The sequence below is a fragment of the Centropristis striata genome, chromosome 6 (assembly GCF_030273125.1).
Source record: "Centropristis striata isolate RG_2023a ecotype Rhode Island chromosome 6, C.striata_1.0, whole genome shotgun sequence".
Lineage (NCBI taxonomy): Eukaryota > Metazoa > Chordata > Actinopteri > Perciformes > Serranidae > Centropristis > Centropristis striata.
Genome location: NC_081522.1, coordinates 18,723,224 through 18,736,829, shown reverse-complemented (window position 1 = coordinate 18,736,829; position 13,606 = coordinate 18,723,224). Strand labels below are relative to the sequence as shown.

At 39.4% G+C, this 13,606-nt stretch overlaps 1 protein-coding gene across 1 annotated transcript; it reads left to right on the top strand.

Annotated features, from left to right (window-relative positions):
* The first annotated feature begins 1,285 nt into the window (after nucleotides 1-1,285).
* On the top strand, nucleotides 1,286-13,606 carry lrrc56 (leucine rich repeat containing 56). Its single transcript, XM_059335751.1, has 13 exons — nucleotides 1,286-1,533; nucleotides 1,791-1,961; nucleotides 2,541-2,628; nucleotides 3,179-3,239; nucleotides 4,529-4,625; nucleotides 5,258-5,455; nucleotides 9,889-10,066; nucleotides 10,159-10,389; nucleotides 10,624-10,691; nucleotides 11,282-11,424; nucleotides 11,562-11,776; nucleotides 12,446-12,782; nucleotides 13,263-13,606. The coding sequence occupies exons 2-13, from the start codon at nucleotides 1,797-1,799 to the stop codon at nucleotides 13,438-13,440; spliced, it is 1,959 nt and encodes a 652-aa protein (XP_059191734.1). The 5' UTR covers nucleotides 1,286-1,533; nucleotides 1,791-1,796; the 3' UTR covers nucleotides 13,441-13,606.

Genomic DNA, 13,606 nt, shown 5'->3' with positions numbered 1-13,606 from the left:
GGTGACGACCAGGGGCCGGATTCACAAAATTGTTCTTAAGATAAAACTTAAGAAAATTGTAAAGAAAAAAAATAGGATGTTCCTAAGAATGTTCTTAAATGCTCTTAGTTTACTCACTTAGGACGTTCTTAGATTTTTAACTCAAGATCACAATATCATTTATTAAGTAGTACCAAATACAACAACTGCCTCTGTGATTTACCAAGATTACATTGTAGTGTGATCTAGGAATAGGCCAGAATAACAAGGATAACAGAATAACCAGACAACTGCCAGAATAATATTTATGTGATATATTCACAAAAAAACTCCTCTGACAAACTTCAGTAAACTAAACTTGTTTACACATTGTCTACGGCTAAACTAAATATTGAATAAATCATCATAAATGTCATAAAAATGTGTTCAAGTAAATACAAATCAAGACTTTCCTTTTCACTGCTTCTCTTAAAGTTGTGAAGAAATATGAGAAGAAATCTGAGAACTTTGTTTTCAAGAATCTCATTTGTTCTCAAGTTCTATCTTAGGAAAAAAAATTAAGAAGAAAGTTGAGAAAAAACTAAGGAAAAGATAAGAATTTCTTCATGAATACCAAATATTCATTCAGTTTTGTCTTAAGAGCAAAGAGAAAGAAGAAAAGGAAAAAAGTGGCACTTAAGAAGCATTTTTTTTCTTAAGAATGCTTTGTGAATCCGGCCCCAGCTGACTACTAGTATTTACAATTTAATCCTATCCAAGTTTACAAAGTGTCATTAAACGTGACAGACAATGAATCACTGCCAACATTTGAATGTACTGATGCATGTCTGTTTCATTTCGGCTACATAACTAGCAGAAGTCAGGATTTGGAAAATACCGAGGTCATTAGTCCAAATTTCCCCAGTAAACCTAACCCACCTAAGAAAACTTGGTACGAAATTTCTGATCTTCTATCACAAAATGTAACTTTTGTTTCTTCAATGTAATATCAGCATGTCCTATGTGAATGTTTTACATAGGACATGCTGATATTACACAAATTAGTCTTCACTTTTTGCTTTAATTTAAGAAACCAGTATATAGTATATATATATATATGTGTGTGTGTGTGTGTGTGTGTGTGTGTGTGTGTGTGTATACACACATATATACATACATGTAGTATACATATAGTATACACATGTATAGTTTTAAATTATTAACATTGCGCCCACATTAATTTGAAATCTTAGATTTCCAAATGCAGAGCTTACAACGAGCATTTGAATGCAGCACCAGACCCGCGTAGGCGGGTTAAGGTTATGGTAGTAGACGCAGAGGCTTACAAATAAATCTTTGATAACATTAGCAATATATCTTAACTCTTCGCTAAGCGTTAACCTCAAGAGTTCCCTGAAGCGCTAACTATTACACATGCACTACATATTCCAGGAAGCCACGGGTCCCGTATCCAGGAAGTCGTGTGTGGTTGTCAAGCAAACTTTTGCTTCTAAGCAAAGTGCTCCCAGTCTGTAAAATGTATAGATCTTTTTAGTCTGCAGTTTCCTGCAACAGGTAAATAAATGTTTTATATAAAATACTATATAATATTCAGTTCGAAGTACATGCCGTTGTAATTAGTTAAGAGTGGAAAATTAATTAACCTGCCGCACTATGTCAACATGTAAACATAGCAGTTGAAGCTAGTTTGTTACGTTAGCTGTATTAAGTTAGTTTGATGCTAGCATAGTTAGATAAGCAATATATAGACAGACTACTACATCTGTGTTAGAAAGCATGTTGGTAAGATACTTCCATATTGTTCATTTCAGGTAGAGATGAGTTGCTGTCACGGGTCTGTGACCCAAGAGGTCCGGCCCGGCACATCACGGGTCCTAGTGACTGAGCTGAGTGGATCAGGCCACATCAACCCAATGCCTGCCAAGAAATCCTGTGAGGAGACTGACACAGCATTGGAGCTTTACCTGTCTCCAGAGAAGCTGGTAAGTTCGCTGAAGTGCCTAAAGATACAGTCAGTGTTCATCTCACTACACACAGTTCTCTATTGCCTTTGTTTGATACATGTGTTTAGTCTATGTACACATGCTACCCCCATGTAAACATCAAGTATCTGAGATATCCCTTAATTTCACTTAAGTGTACTTCGCAGCAGTAGTTGAGGCATTGATGTAGTCCGATTCTAAGATATCTATGGAGACTGAGGTTGTGGGATAACATGGAGCTGATATTGAACATCTATTGTATGCATCCTGTCTGTCTGTATTATTATTATTATTATCATCATTATGTCTACATTGTTATTAAATTGTTATTTTTTTCAATTGAATTTGCTACTGCCCTCTCATATGCCTGATGAATGGATCTATGAATGCTAACTAAGGCAGCAGATTGTTTTTTCAAGGTGATATAAGCAGACAGAATTATTTCACATCACAGGCTTTACAGGAAATGTTACATCAAAATCACAGGTGTATGGCTACAGTAAATATTGAATGGTGACACTAAGTGGAGTAAAGACAAAATCAAGTTCAGTATATGCAGTTCGTTTCTGTCCCTCCCAGGAATCGCTGTGTGGAACTCAGGACCTGTCTCACTTGACCTCGCTGGAGATCTGTGTAAACACGCAAGAGAACACACTGGGTAACTTTGGTAAGATATGCAGTAAATCAACTATTTCAAAGCATACTGGACAGGTATAAAAGTTTGTATGTGACCTCATTAGGGCAAAAAAATTGTATTGGTTTAAATGTAGTGCTTCTTATGTGAACATGGCATGATGATGATGATTCATAATAATGATTATAATGACCAAATAGACAATCACAAGCCAGAACTAGATAAGAGAGAAATAAAGACGTTATGATGACGCACACAACGTATCTGTACTAGATTTCCTAAGAGGTGTGCCAACCTCAGTGCAGGATGACTGAGCTGATAATGATGGAAGAACATCTTCATTATGCTCACCTTTGTCCTCAGAAAATCCTAGATTGCACAAGTACAGACATGCCAGAGCAGTGTCTGTGCAGGTGTGAGTTGTGCCTTGCCTGACACTATAAGTGCTCTTTCTTTTAGCTAATTGAGGTCTGATGAGGTGAATTTGGAATTGAACCAAGACCCAAGTTTGAATCCAAATAAATAATCACACGACTGTTACATAAGCGATAGAAATGGCTTTGCTTATCTGGTAATCCTGCAGGTGCCTACTTGCCCAAGCTGGTGCAGCTCAAAATGAACAACAGCATGATTATGTCAGTAAGGTAAGCATAAAGTTACATAACACGAATACCATCTTCTTGTTTTTTTCCTGCTTTGTATGCTTGAAAGGCAGCCTATTCCTAGGAGAACACACACAATCACACTCTATTATGTTGACATTACCTCATGGAATACTCCAGATCCTCAAGAAGCTGCTCATTCTGAAACCAAAATGAGACATAGTATAAAACAAAACTGTATTTGTGTTGCTGATGCAAGCTTCTTGTCACTGTATGACCCATTTTATGTTTGCTTGTGTTAAGAAACAAAGCAGCAGGTCCATTTCTTTACATAAAGAGAACTGTAATTTGACCTAGAACAGTGATGGACACATGGGGATAACTGTCATGCTTTACACCGGTCACATGCATGCTAGAAGACACTCTTTCGTGTCGGAGAGAGGAGAGGCCTTGGAGGCTATACAAAGGCCATGCTTTGAAACAGAATAGCAGGTCACGGTCATGGTGATGTGTACCTGATGTTAAAAAAGTGCATGTGGATTGTAGTGCAGGTGTACTGCTCTGCTCTGCTTATGTCAAGATTTGCCAACAGTGACTTGTAATACAATGCTTCTGTATGGAGAAGATACATGCTACTTCATGTAAACCATACACAGACAGATGTGTTGCTCACTACAGTCTTAGAGATAGATACATATGGAGAACAGGTTCACCCACCTGTCTCACAATAGGACACAGGCAAGTTTGTGGCATATCAGCTTTCAGATTTGTCCACTTGGACCGTTCCAGAACAGGAAATATGCACAGCTTCTCCTGGATTGTCCTACCGGTTTGATAGCAGCCACAGCTGTGTCATCAAAATGGGATAGAAGAAAAAGCAATAAACTGGCAGGATGAGACACAATCACATATTGTAAATTGTTCTTAAAACAGGACAGGTGGAGAATTGTTACCCGAGAGACCGCTGAGGGATAAAGGAGTACAAACAGAAAGATAGGGAGCTGTCTGCTCCACCCTGAGAGTAGCAGAGCAGAGCCAGCCGGACGTGCACTGCCTCTGATAGCATTTCCTGCTCTGGGCTGTGGGAGCTGTAGTGGAGAGGGTGTTACAGGACTGCAGATACACAGACTGAGACTCTGCTGGAAGGGTCAGAGCAGGGGTGTGCTGTAGAGACAAGTGAGAGGCAGAGGAGAGGCTTACATATGCAGGAAGAGAAAAGAGCCTCTAGCTTCAGTAGCCAAGGGACTGAATAGCCTTTCCTATGATTCACTGTGTTGTGTAACCCTGTATCCCCGCCTCTAAATCAAGTGTGTTCTGTTTTGTCTCCTTAGAGACCTGGGAACCACCCTCTCCCACCTGCAAGTGCTGTGGATGTCCCGCTGCTCCCTACAAGACCTAGATGGCATTTCTACTTTCTCCTCCCTTAAAGTATAGTTTTTTAGATTACAAAGCACTGTGCCATGTCTTCCTAACTTTATTGATATTAAAAGTTTGAATGCGTAGACAGACAGACAGATAAACAGATAGACAGACAGACAGATAAACAGATAAACAGATAGACAGATAGATAGATAGATAGATAGATAGATAGATAGATAGATACAGTACAGGCCAAAAGTTTGGACACACCTTCTCATTCAATGTGTTTTTCTTTATTTTCATGACTATTTACATTGTAGATTCTCACTGAAGGCATCAAAACTATGAATGAACACATATGGGATTATGTACTTAACAAAAAAAGTGTGAAATAACTGAAAACATGTCTTGTATTTTAGATTCCTCAAAGTAGCCACCCTTTGCTTACTAGAATATAAGACATGATTTCACTTATTTCATACTTTTTTGTTAAGTACATAATTCCACATGTGTTCATTAATAGTTTTGATGAATTTACAATGTTAATAGTGATGAAGATAAAGGAAACACATTGAATGAGAAGGTGTGTCCAAACTTTTGGCCTGTACTGTAGATAGATTCAAATTTGGCATTCTTAGAAAAATTCTGACACCATTTTTCCCTTGACCAATCTCTGTATGTACATCCCCTCTCTGTTTCAGGAGTTGTACGTGGCCTATAATAATGTGTCAGACCTGAGTCAGGTTGGCATGCTGGAGAACTTGCAGCTGTTAGATCTGGAAGGGAATGATGTGGATGACCTAGTCCAGATTCAGTATCTGGGGTTGTGTGGCAAACTCCAGACACTCACCCTTGAGGGAAACCCAGTGTGTGTGAATCCAAACCCCACTGCCACCCAGGTAGGATTATGTTCTGATAATGTTGTTTGTACCACAAAACAAAATATTAAATTTGTCACCATCTGCAGAAAGAGAGATGGCACTTGAATAAGGTAATCAGGTGTAACTCCAAATGCCTGCTTTTCCTTCACCAAACCTGCCTTCCTGACCTTATCAGGCTCCTTCCTCGCTTGTCCTTTGTGATTCAGCAGACATAGATATTTGACAAATAAGCATTGTTCCAAAAGGAGGGTAGTGGAATTGGAGACATAAAGAAGAGACTAAAAGTACATGTATCTGCTTGTACTGTACATAAGACCAAATTGTTTCTGATCAGCAATAGTGTCTCAATCCAAGTATGATGATGCATTGATGATAATATAGGGAGAAAGTGTTTAATGAACATGTCACTGATGTTATTATTCAGATTAATATATAACAGCAGAACATACTGAATAGGGTAGGTTATTGGTACTCAATACCTTTTGATTCAGTCCATTTTCATACCCAGATATAAAAAACATTATTGTATGGTTGCTGTGCAGCCAGTCACCACAAGCATTCTTAGGTTTAATGTGATGTGTGATTGGCCCACTGCTGCAGTAGCTACAACCAGTACAATTTGTGCTTCGGTGAAGTCGAGTATTTGATGGAATTGAAAGCTCAGTATGCTGAAATACTACCAAAACATTTGAAAGTACAGGTATGGTACATGCCTATGACATTTAATAAAAATAAATGCAGTGAAGAAGAAAAAGGTATCAAATTAAGTACTTGATCGCCATTGGTATCACTTTAAGGGTGCTAGTATTGGTACCGATATTGTAATTTTACCAACGGTACCCAATAGTCCTACCCATGAACTAGCTTATACCAAGTGGCACAAGAATCAGTCAGGGTCACAGCAAGCTAGAGAATGGTTAAAGCCTAATAAAAGCTTGAGCAAGAAGCTTGGAGAGTTCCTCAAAAGAAAGTGTTGTATTAAGTTGATGTTGTAAAAGCCAATTTGGCAATGCAACTTGTGGTTTTGATGTAGATGGATAGATAGATAGATAGATAGATTACTTTATTCATCCCCGAAGGGAAATTCAGTTGTCACAGCAGTTCGGTATTCAAGTACAATAAAATACAATAGAATAAAATACTGAGGTAGCATAGATAAAAACAACAATAGAAAAAAAACACAGAATAGAACAAGAACAAGGACACTTAAGAAGTTAAAAAGAAGAACATCAGTTGGTAGGATGGTTGGCAGATGATGGTAATAATTAAACTGGTGATATGATATGATGGCAACAATGCTATAGTGACTAGACGGTATATAATAATAATAATAATAGTACAGTATATATATATGTAGGATTCATTCACTTAGTTGTCTCTCCTTTGCTAGCAGTCTGTCAGCACCTCATGGCTTTGTCAGATAATGACCGGATTGTGATTAGCATGCACTGAGAAATTAAAGTATCTGTGTGATCTCACCGCTCTGTATCCCGGTCTTCAACCTACAAGATAGGGCACTGGAAGAGCAGGACACGAGGCATCACAATTATCAAGCATAAGTCATGATGAATCATCATAACTGAGACACAATGTTTTATTACGACATTACAGAGCTAATCGATCTCTTTGAAAACTGGCCAATACATTTCTATGTGCTCCTCATTCAGTGATATTGAGTGTAGCTGGATACACAAGGTAGAAGCTGTATTCCCACCTTCTGCTGATTCGAGACACAGTGTGCTGTGAGTTTTTTGGGCCACTGTGAATGTGTTTATTTACACCCACCAGCAGAGCATTAATTAGGAAACTAGGGCAATGAGGGGAGATGCTGAGCTGAATATGCATTAGGCCTGTGCTTTGTAGTGACTGAGGGGTTCTTGGGTTTGCTCTCTTGCCAAACTATCACTCCTCTTGCTCTCTCTCTTTCCATCAAACACACACAAACCCGCACATCCACTTACTTCCTCTCACCCAGCCCTCATTCTCCTCCTCTTTTCTCTTTCATTTCCTCCATGCCAGCCCTTCACTCTCTTTTTCATTCACTGCATCTGTGTGGTTTGGTGAAGGGCAGGGGAACTGAGCTCTAATTCGATCGTTCAGTAGCTCAGTGATTAACTGGACTTTCGCTCTCTCTTTCTCTCTCTCTCAAAGAAGTTAAATTTCACAGATTAATCGAACTGTCATAATGTTCTAAATAAGGGCAAAAAGATAGAATAAAGGTTTGCTAATATGGGTTATATTCATGTAGTGCCATTTACTACACATTAATGACACATTTAGAACAGTCCAGTGTTTAGTGTATAACTGCGCCATTGCCTCAAAATGATTACCTCACCCAACGTCTCCTTTACAACATATCCTCTTTATCATCTGTAGGACATCATGACGCCTATAATATTAAATTATGCATTACTTAGTATAGCTAAAGTACAGTGTGCTGAAGCTATAATGGAATATGAGTTAGATTAGAAGAGAAACAGTTCCATTTTTAGAGCCAACAGGGATGGACAGATTAATGAATGGACAAACTTGGCACAAGGCCCAGGGGTCCAAAATGTTAGGGAGCCCCCTGGCCTTCACCCACAAAATATTACTCAAAGAGACATGTACCTACCAGGACAATACTCTAAATGACCTCAAAGAAACATAAAACAACTACAAAGAGATGCAAAACAGGTACAAAGAGACACAGACTCATAACGGCTATGAAAAGGGGCAACAGAACCTTAAAAAAGACACAAAATGACTACAAAAAGACACAAAGCAACTATAAAGACACACACTAACCATAAAGAAACACAAAACCACAGAGAAATGTACTTACAAAAATAAAGAGGCTAAATAACTATAAAGCATATGTGTCTTGTTCCTACACTGTAAAAAAAAAATCTGTTTAATTTACGGTAAAATACCGGCAGCAGTGGTTGCCAGAACTTCACCATAAAAATTACAGTGAGTGGGTATTCTACTGTAAAATTAAATGTCAATATCAGTAAAAAACTGTAATTAAGACTGAAAAGTCCCTTTATTGTTAGGGTAACTGTGTCCTTGTGACAATATGGTGTTTCTCCACCAAACATTTATATTTTTACAGTAAAAACTATGTGTTTTCTACAGTTTTTCAAAAGTTTTGTACTATTCCTTGTGTTACGGTAATTAAAAGTGTCCACTACGGTGATATGCAATTTTAAATTTTACACCCTATTTGTCATGCAAATTTACAGTGTTTTACTGAATTTCTACAAACATTTTTTACAGTGTATGTTGGACATGTGGCTATGTCAAGCACAGATCGAAGTAGTCAGTGTTCATTAATTTTCTTTTATATATCTATCACTGGTGCATCAACTGAAATCACCACATGGCCACAGCAGGAATATGTGCACTGGTGATGTTTTTCATACAGAAAAACACTGTTACATAATGCACGAATGACTTTTAGTACACAAAAGGCTCCATGCCATTAAACTATTGAAATATTTCATCTGAACAAAACAATTAATCAACTCATGTCGTGTGCTGCTGAAAGGCATTTTAGTGAAATAAAAAAGAGGCTTTGAGTATCTCAACTCATAAACCAGAAAAATGTCAGGATATTTTGTAAACCAATGTAATTTACTGTGTGAACTCTAAGATGTTTTATATCAGGTTTTGCAGAGCACAGTTTATGCTTGAGACACCTGAATCTCTCACAATTTACCTTTTTCCTACAATGCATCAATCTCTAAACATTATTCACAAAGTCATTCAATATACCAGTCATGATAACTGAAAAAGACAAGTTCACTTGCTTGTGTATGATCACTAAGGTGTTATAGTGTTAACTAGTGGTGTCAACAATAATCGATTCGGCGATGCATCGCAATGGGGGGCATGCACGATTCAGCATCGATGCGGCAAAGTGCCATAATCGATTATGTTTATTTTCTGGCCTCCAGTGGAAAGTTGTGGGGGCAATTGCTCTGTCACTAGTTTGGAGTTTAACACGGTTTTAAACAACTCCCAACTACAACTCCAGTTTAAAACTGTGTTAAACTCCAAACTAGTGACAGAGCAATTGCCCCATGAAGTTTCAATTACTTCCGGCGGCATCATAACAACAACAATCAAGATGGCTGAGGTGGAGGGAGATGACCGCGATAGACGGGTAATTAAAAACGCACCCAAAGCTGAGTAGAATTGTGATGCATCGCAATGCATCGTAGAATCGAATTGAATCGAATCGAATCGTTACCTGGTGAATCGTAATCTAATCGAATTGTGAGGGCAGTGCCAATGCACACCCCTAGTGTTAACTACTTTGCATACATTTAAGTCACAGTTTCTTACTAGTGTCATGCCCCATCTTGTAACTCTCCCCTTTGTCTCCTTTAATTACCTCTTCAAACAGCCGACTGTCCTCTACATTCACTCTGTTTCTCTCTTTCCTTTGCTTCCTCCCTTCATCTCAGACGGAAGACTACAGTTATCGGGCTGCAGTGAGGGAGTTGGTCCCTCAGCTGCGTTACCTTGACGATTTAAAGGTGGAGGAGGACGGGCAGAGCTGCAGCAGCACCATGGGAGAGGACTGGGCCATTCTCCGTAACTCAATCAGAGACTGCAACTCCTCTTTGGCAGCTACTGAAGATGGTGTGTGTATGCAATGTTGTTCTGAGTGATTTGACACGGACCGGTTAATTACAGCTGTGTATTTAATGGGCCACTTGCTTCTGTCTTTGCAGAGGAAACAGCAGACAGTGCATGTCCTCACAGCAGACCTAGCTCAGCCAGGCGCCCTGCTTCCAGCTACTCCTGCATCCGGCCCCACTCGTCAGCAGGCTTCAGACCCCACACAGGCTCCAGACCCATGTCAGGGACCAGGCCTGGATTTCTCTCCCCTCCTGGATCCAGACCTGGTTCTGCAGACTCAGATTTAGCAACAGTGGAAGCAGAAACCAGCACCCTGACACATGGTTAGGCACTCTGGTTGCTGTTTTTCACACGACTGTGAGATTTACATTCAGCCACATTGTCTTAATGTTTGCATCTGTACATTTTATTTCTTTTAAGCAACAGTTCCCTTTTCCTCGCATTAGTATCACCCAGATAATCTTTACAATCCTTACTCAACAGTGCCACCAAGTGGCCTTTTATGTTTCAGAAAACAGATTCACTGAAATCCTTCTCTTGTCTGTTGTTTTTTAAAGGAGCTGGCAAGATCCTGTTCTGTGGAAATCCAGTCCAGGCTATTCGGGCAAGAAGAGAGAAGTTAAGGGTAGGTGGTGTAAAAAAAACAAAACATCTCGTTATTCGTAGAAAAAAAAACAGTTCTGGTTTAAGAAAATGTAAAATCTTGGACTAATCTATCATTCCTTGCATGCTGTTTCACATACAGTAGAGGATTTAGTATCGGCTTAGAGGAACAACAAGCTTTATGGGGTTTGGCAGGCCATTATGGCTGTCTGACATCACCAGCTCATCTCTTTAATGTCATGTCACTATAAAGGGAGGGAGCTAATTATTAGCAGGAGGACAGAAACCTGAGAGGACAGGCACAGCGGTGGGAGGACACGGGGGATGGAGATGTATGAAGGGTGCAACAGTGTCAGAGTGACATGACAGATGCGGCTCTCACTGCCAATGCCATGTTATCTGTCATAGTGGAATATACACACCGCTGCTGTCACTCTGCCTTCTTCTTGCCTTCCCCTCCTGAACTGTCTGTCTCTCTTATGTTTGCCCTCACTCTCTGTCTGACCATTACTCCACCGTCTATCCATAATTAATGTACTCAGCTCTTAGCCCTCTGTTCTGTTATGTTTCCTAGCTTCCTCATGCTCATTCTCCCTCTTTTCGGTTTCATAGACAGCACCTACCAGATCTACTTTCACTCCCCGTGACATGCCCATCCATGTACCAGAACACACATATGACCTTGAGGAGCCTGATGTCAGAGAACGCGTTGATGTGTTTGCTGAGCTTCGAGCTTGGAGAGAGCAGCACAGCAGGTAATACTCACACGATTTTTCTTATTATGTGAGGGAATTACATGTTTGTGTCTTTGTATTTCCAAAATACATTTACATGAATTCCTCTGCAGACCTCAGGGGGATGAAGCTAAACATCTTTATACATTCTTTTTCAGGCGTCTCCAGGCCATAAAGACAGAAAGATTACCACAGGTCCTGGCTATTCGGCATAGTGATGAAGAAGAGGAGGAAGATGATGATGATGGTGATGATGAAGAAGGCCTTGGCGGTGTAGGAAATGGCAGTAGTGATGAAGAGCATGAAGCGGAGAAGCACAGAGACAGCCTAGATACTGCCTCACAGGATTCCTCTTTCCAGTTTCTTTCCCCAGGTGAATATGCCACACCTGCTGTTGCTTATAAAGAGACTGAGAAACTGAAATAATGTAATAATGATAATCATCATATATCCATAAAACAAAGAAATAAGCTTTTGTAATAGATAGATAGAGAGATAGATAGAGAGATAGATAGATAGATAGATAGATAGATAGATAGATAGATAGATAGATAGATAGATGGATAGATAGATAGATAGATAGATAGATAGATAGATAGATAGATAGATAGATAGATAGATAGATAGATAGATAGATAGATAGATAGATAGATAGATAGATAGACAGACTTTATTTATCCCAACCTGGAAATTACAGTGTAGCAGCAGCATTACACACAGAGACAATAACAACACAATTAAATAAGAGCAACCTAGGCATACTTCAAGCAATAAAATATAAAAATACAATAAAAAATACAATGAAAAATAAAGTGTCTAAAGAAGGAGTATGTATTAAGGAGTAGAGTATCCCAGTGCAGAATACATATGAATATACAGTATAAAAATGTTTGGTGCTGTGAAACAAATAAGGTGCAATGAACAGTGTGCATAAAAAAAACACATGAAAATACACATGAAGTGCATAGCAAAAACAGTAGTATTATTGCTATGCACCTATAATAGCAGTAATAGCATAGTAATGATTGTGTTTTGTTTTCAGACCTGCATCACAGAGAAGTCCTCTCGTCTGAAGTGGCTCGACTGTCCCTGTCCCTGTCCCCAGACACCACGCAGGCCCCTTCTCCCCCTCTCAGTGCCACACTAACAACTGGTAATCACAAGACACATGGAGTCCGTGCACGCAGGCTTCGACTCAGCCAGACCACCTCAGAACTTTTACCTGAGTTCAGCAGAGTAGGACACGCCTCTGGGACAGGTACATCCACAGGAGACACAGACCTGACACTGCATAGGGTCGAGCGACTGGCCAATGGGCCTGCATACATCCCCCGCCCACCACCTACAAGTGCCCTGGGTAATAGGCTCATGGATTCATGGTATGGCATTATTCATTTATTTATACAGTGTTAAAACAAAATATTTTCCATGCTCGCTGTTAAAAGCTCCTGTATAAGTTATTGCTATGTATTTTAGGAGAAATGCTAAATTGAACTTTTATAGTAATGAGAACATATAATTATTTGAGATTGATACTCTAAAGACATCAGTTTAGTGTGACTAGTTTGGCACTTCCTAAACAAACTAGGGTAGTAGCTTTGTCTTTCTTAAGCAATGTAAATGATTATATTCCATGATGTCTCCCATATGCTTTTATGCTTTAATGTTTTTATGTTCTGTGTTTTGTATTTATGATGATTATTTGCTTGTTGTGTGACATTTTTAACTACTGAATGCAGAACAAATTGCCCCTCGGGGACAATAAAGATTTATCAAATCAAATCAAACTGTTTTACAGTTTAAGTTCAACTTCATTGTTTATATTGGGTGATATTAAAGAAATGTTTTCTGTCTTTCAGTGCAGGGATGGACTTATCCAGTGTACAGTCAGGCAGAAAGCATCCTCTAACTCCTCAGATGTCCAAACTACTGGACAGACCAGTGATCACTCGTCCTCACACAGCCATGGCGGCTCTACAGAAACATCACCAGCACCGCACACACCAGCCCTGCAGAGGGAGCTCACACCCAGACTGACTACAGAATGGGCAGATTGGCTGCCGTGTCAGTTATCAGTATATGGTTAGTGTGAATGTCTCTCACCCTTAAGAACAGAGTGGTATAAGGCCATTAAGGCATTCCTCTTTTTTCTGGAACCATGCTTTGAGATGTGTTGGAATGACCTGTATTTTGCCATATGATG

What these genes read in the sequence shown, in the direction of transcription:
- lrrc56 (XM_059335751.1), top strand. Translation starts at nt 1,797, where the DNA reads ATGAGTTGCTGTCACGGGTCTGTGACCCAAGAGGTCCGGCCCGGCACA. An exon ending in CTACTTTCTCCTCCCTTAAA is followed by an intron (nt 4,626 to 5,257) that starts GTATAGTTTTTT and finishes TCTCTGTTTCAG; the next exon opens with GAGTTGTACGTGGCCTATAA. An exon ending in CAAGAAGAGAGAAGTTAAGG is followed by an intron (nt 10,692 to 11,281) that starts GTAGGTGGTGTA and finishes TCGGTTTCATAG; the next exon opens with ACAGCACCTACCAGATCTAC.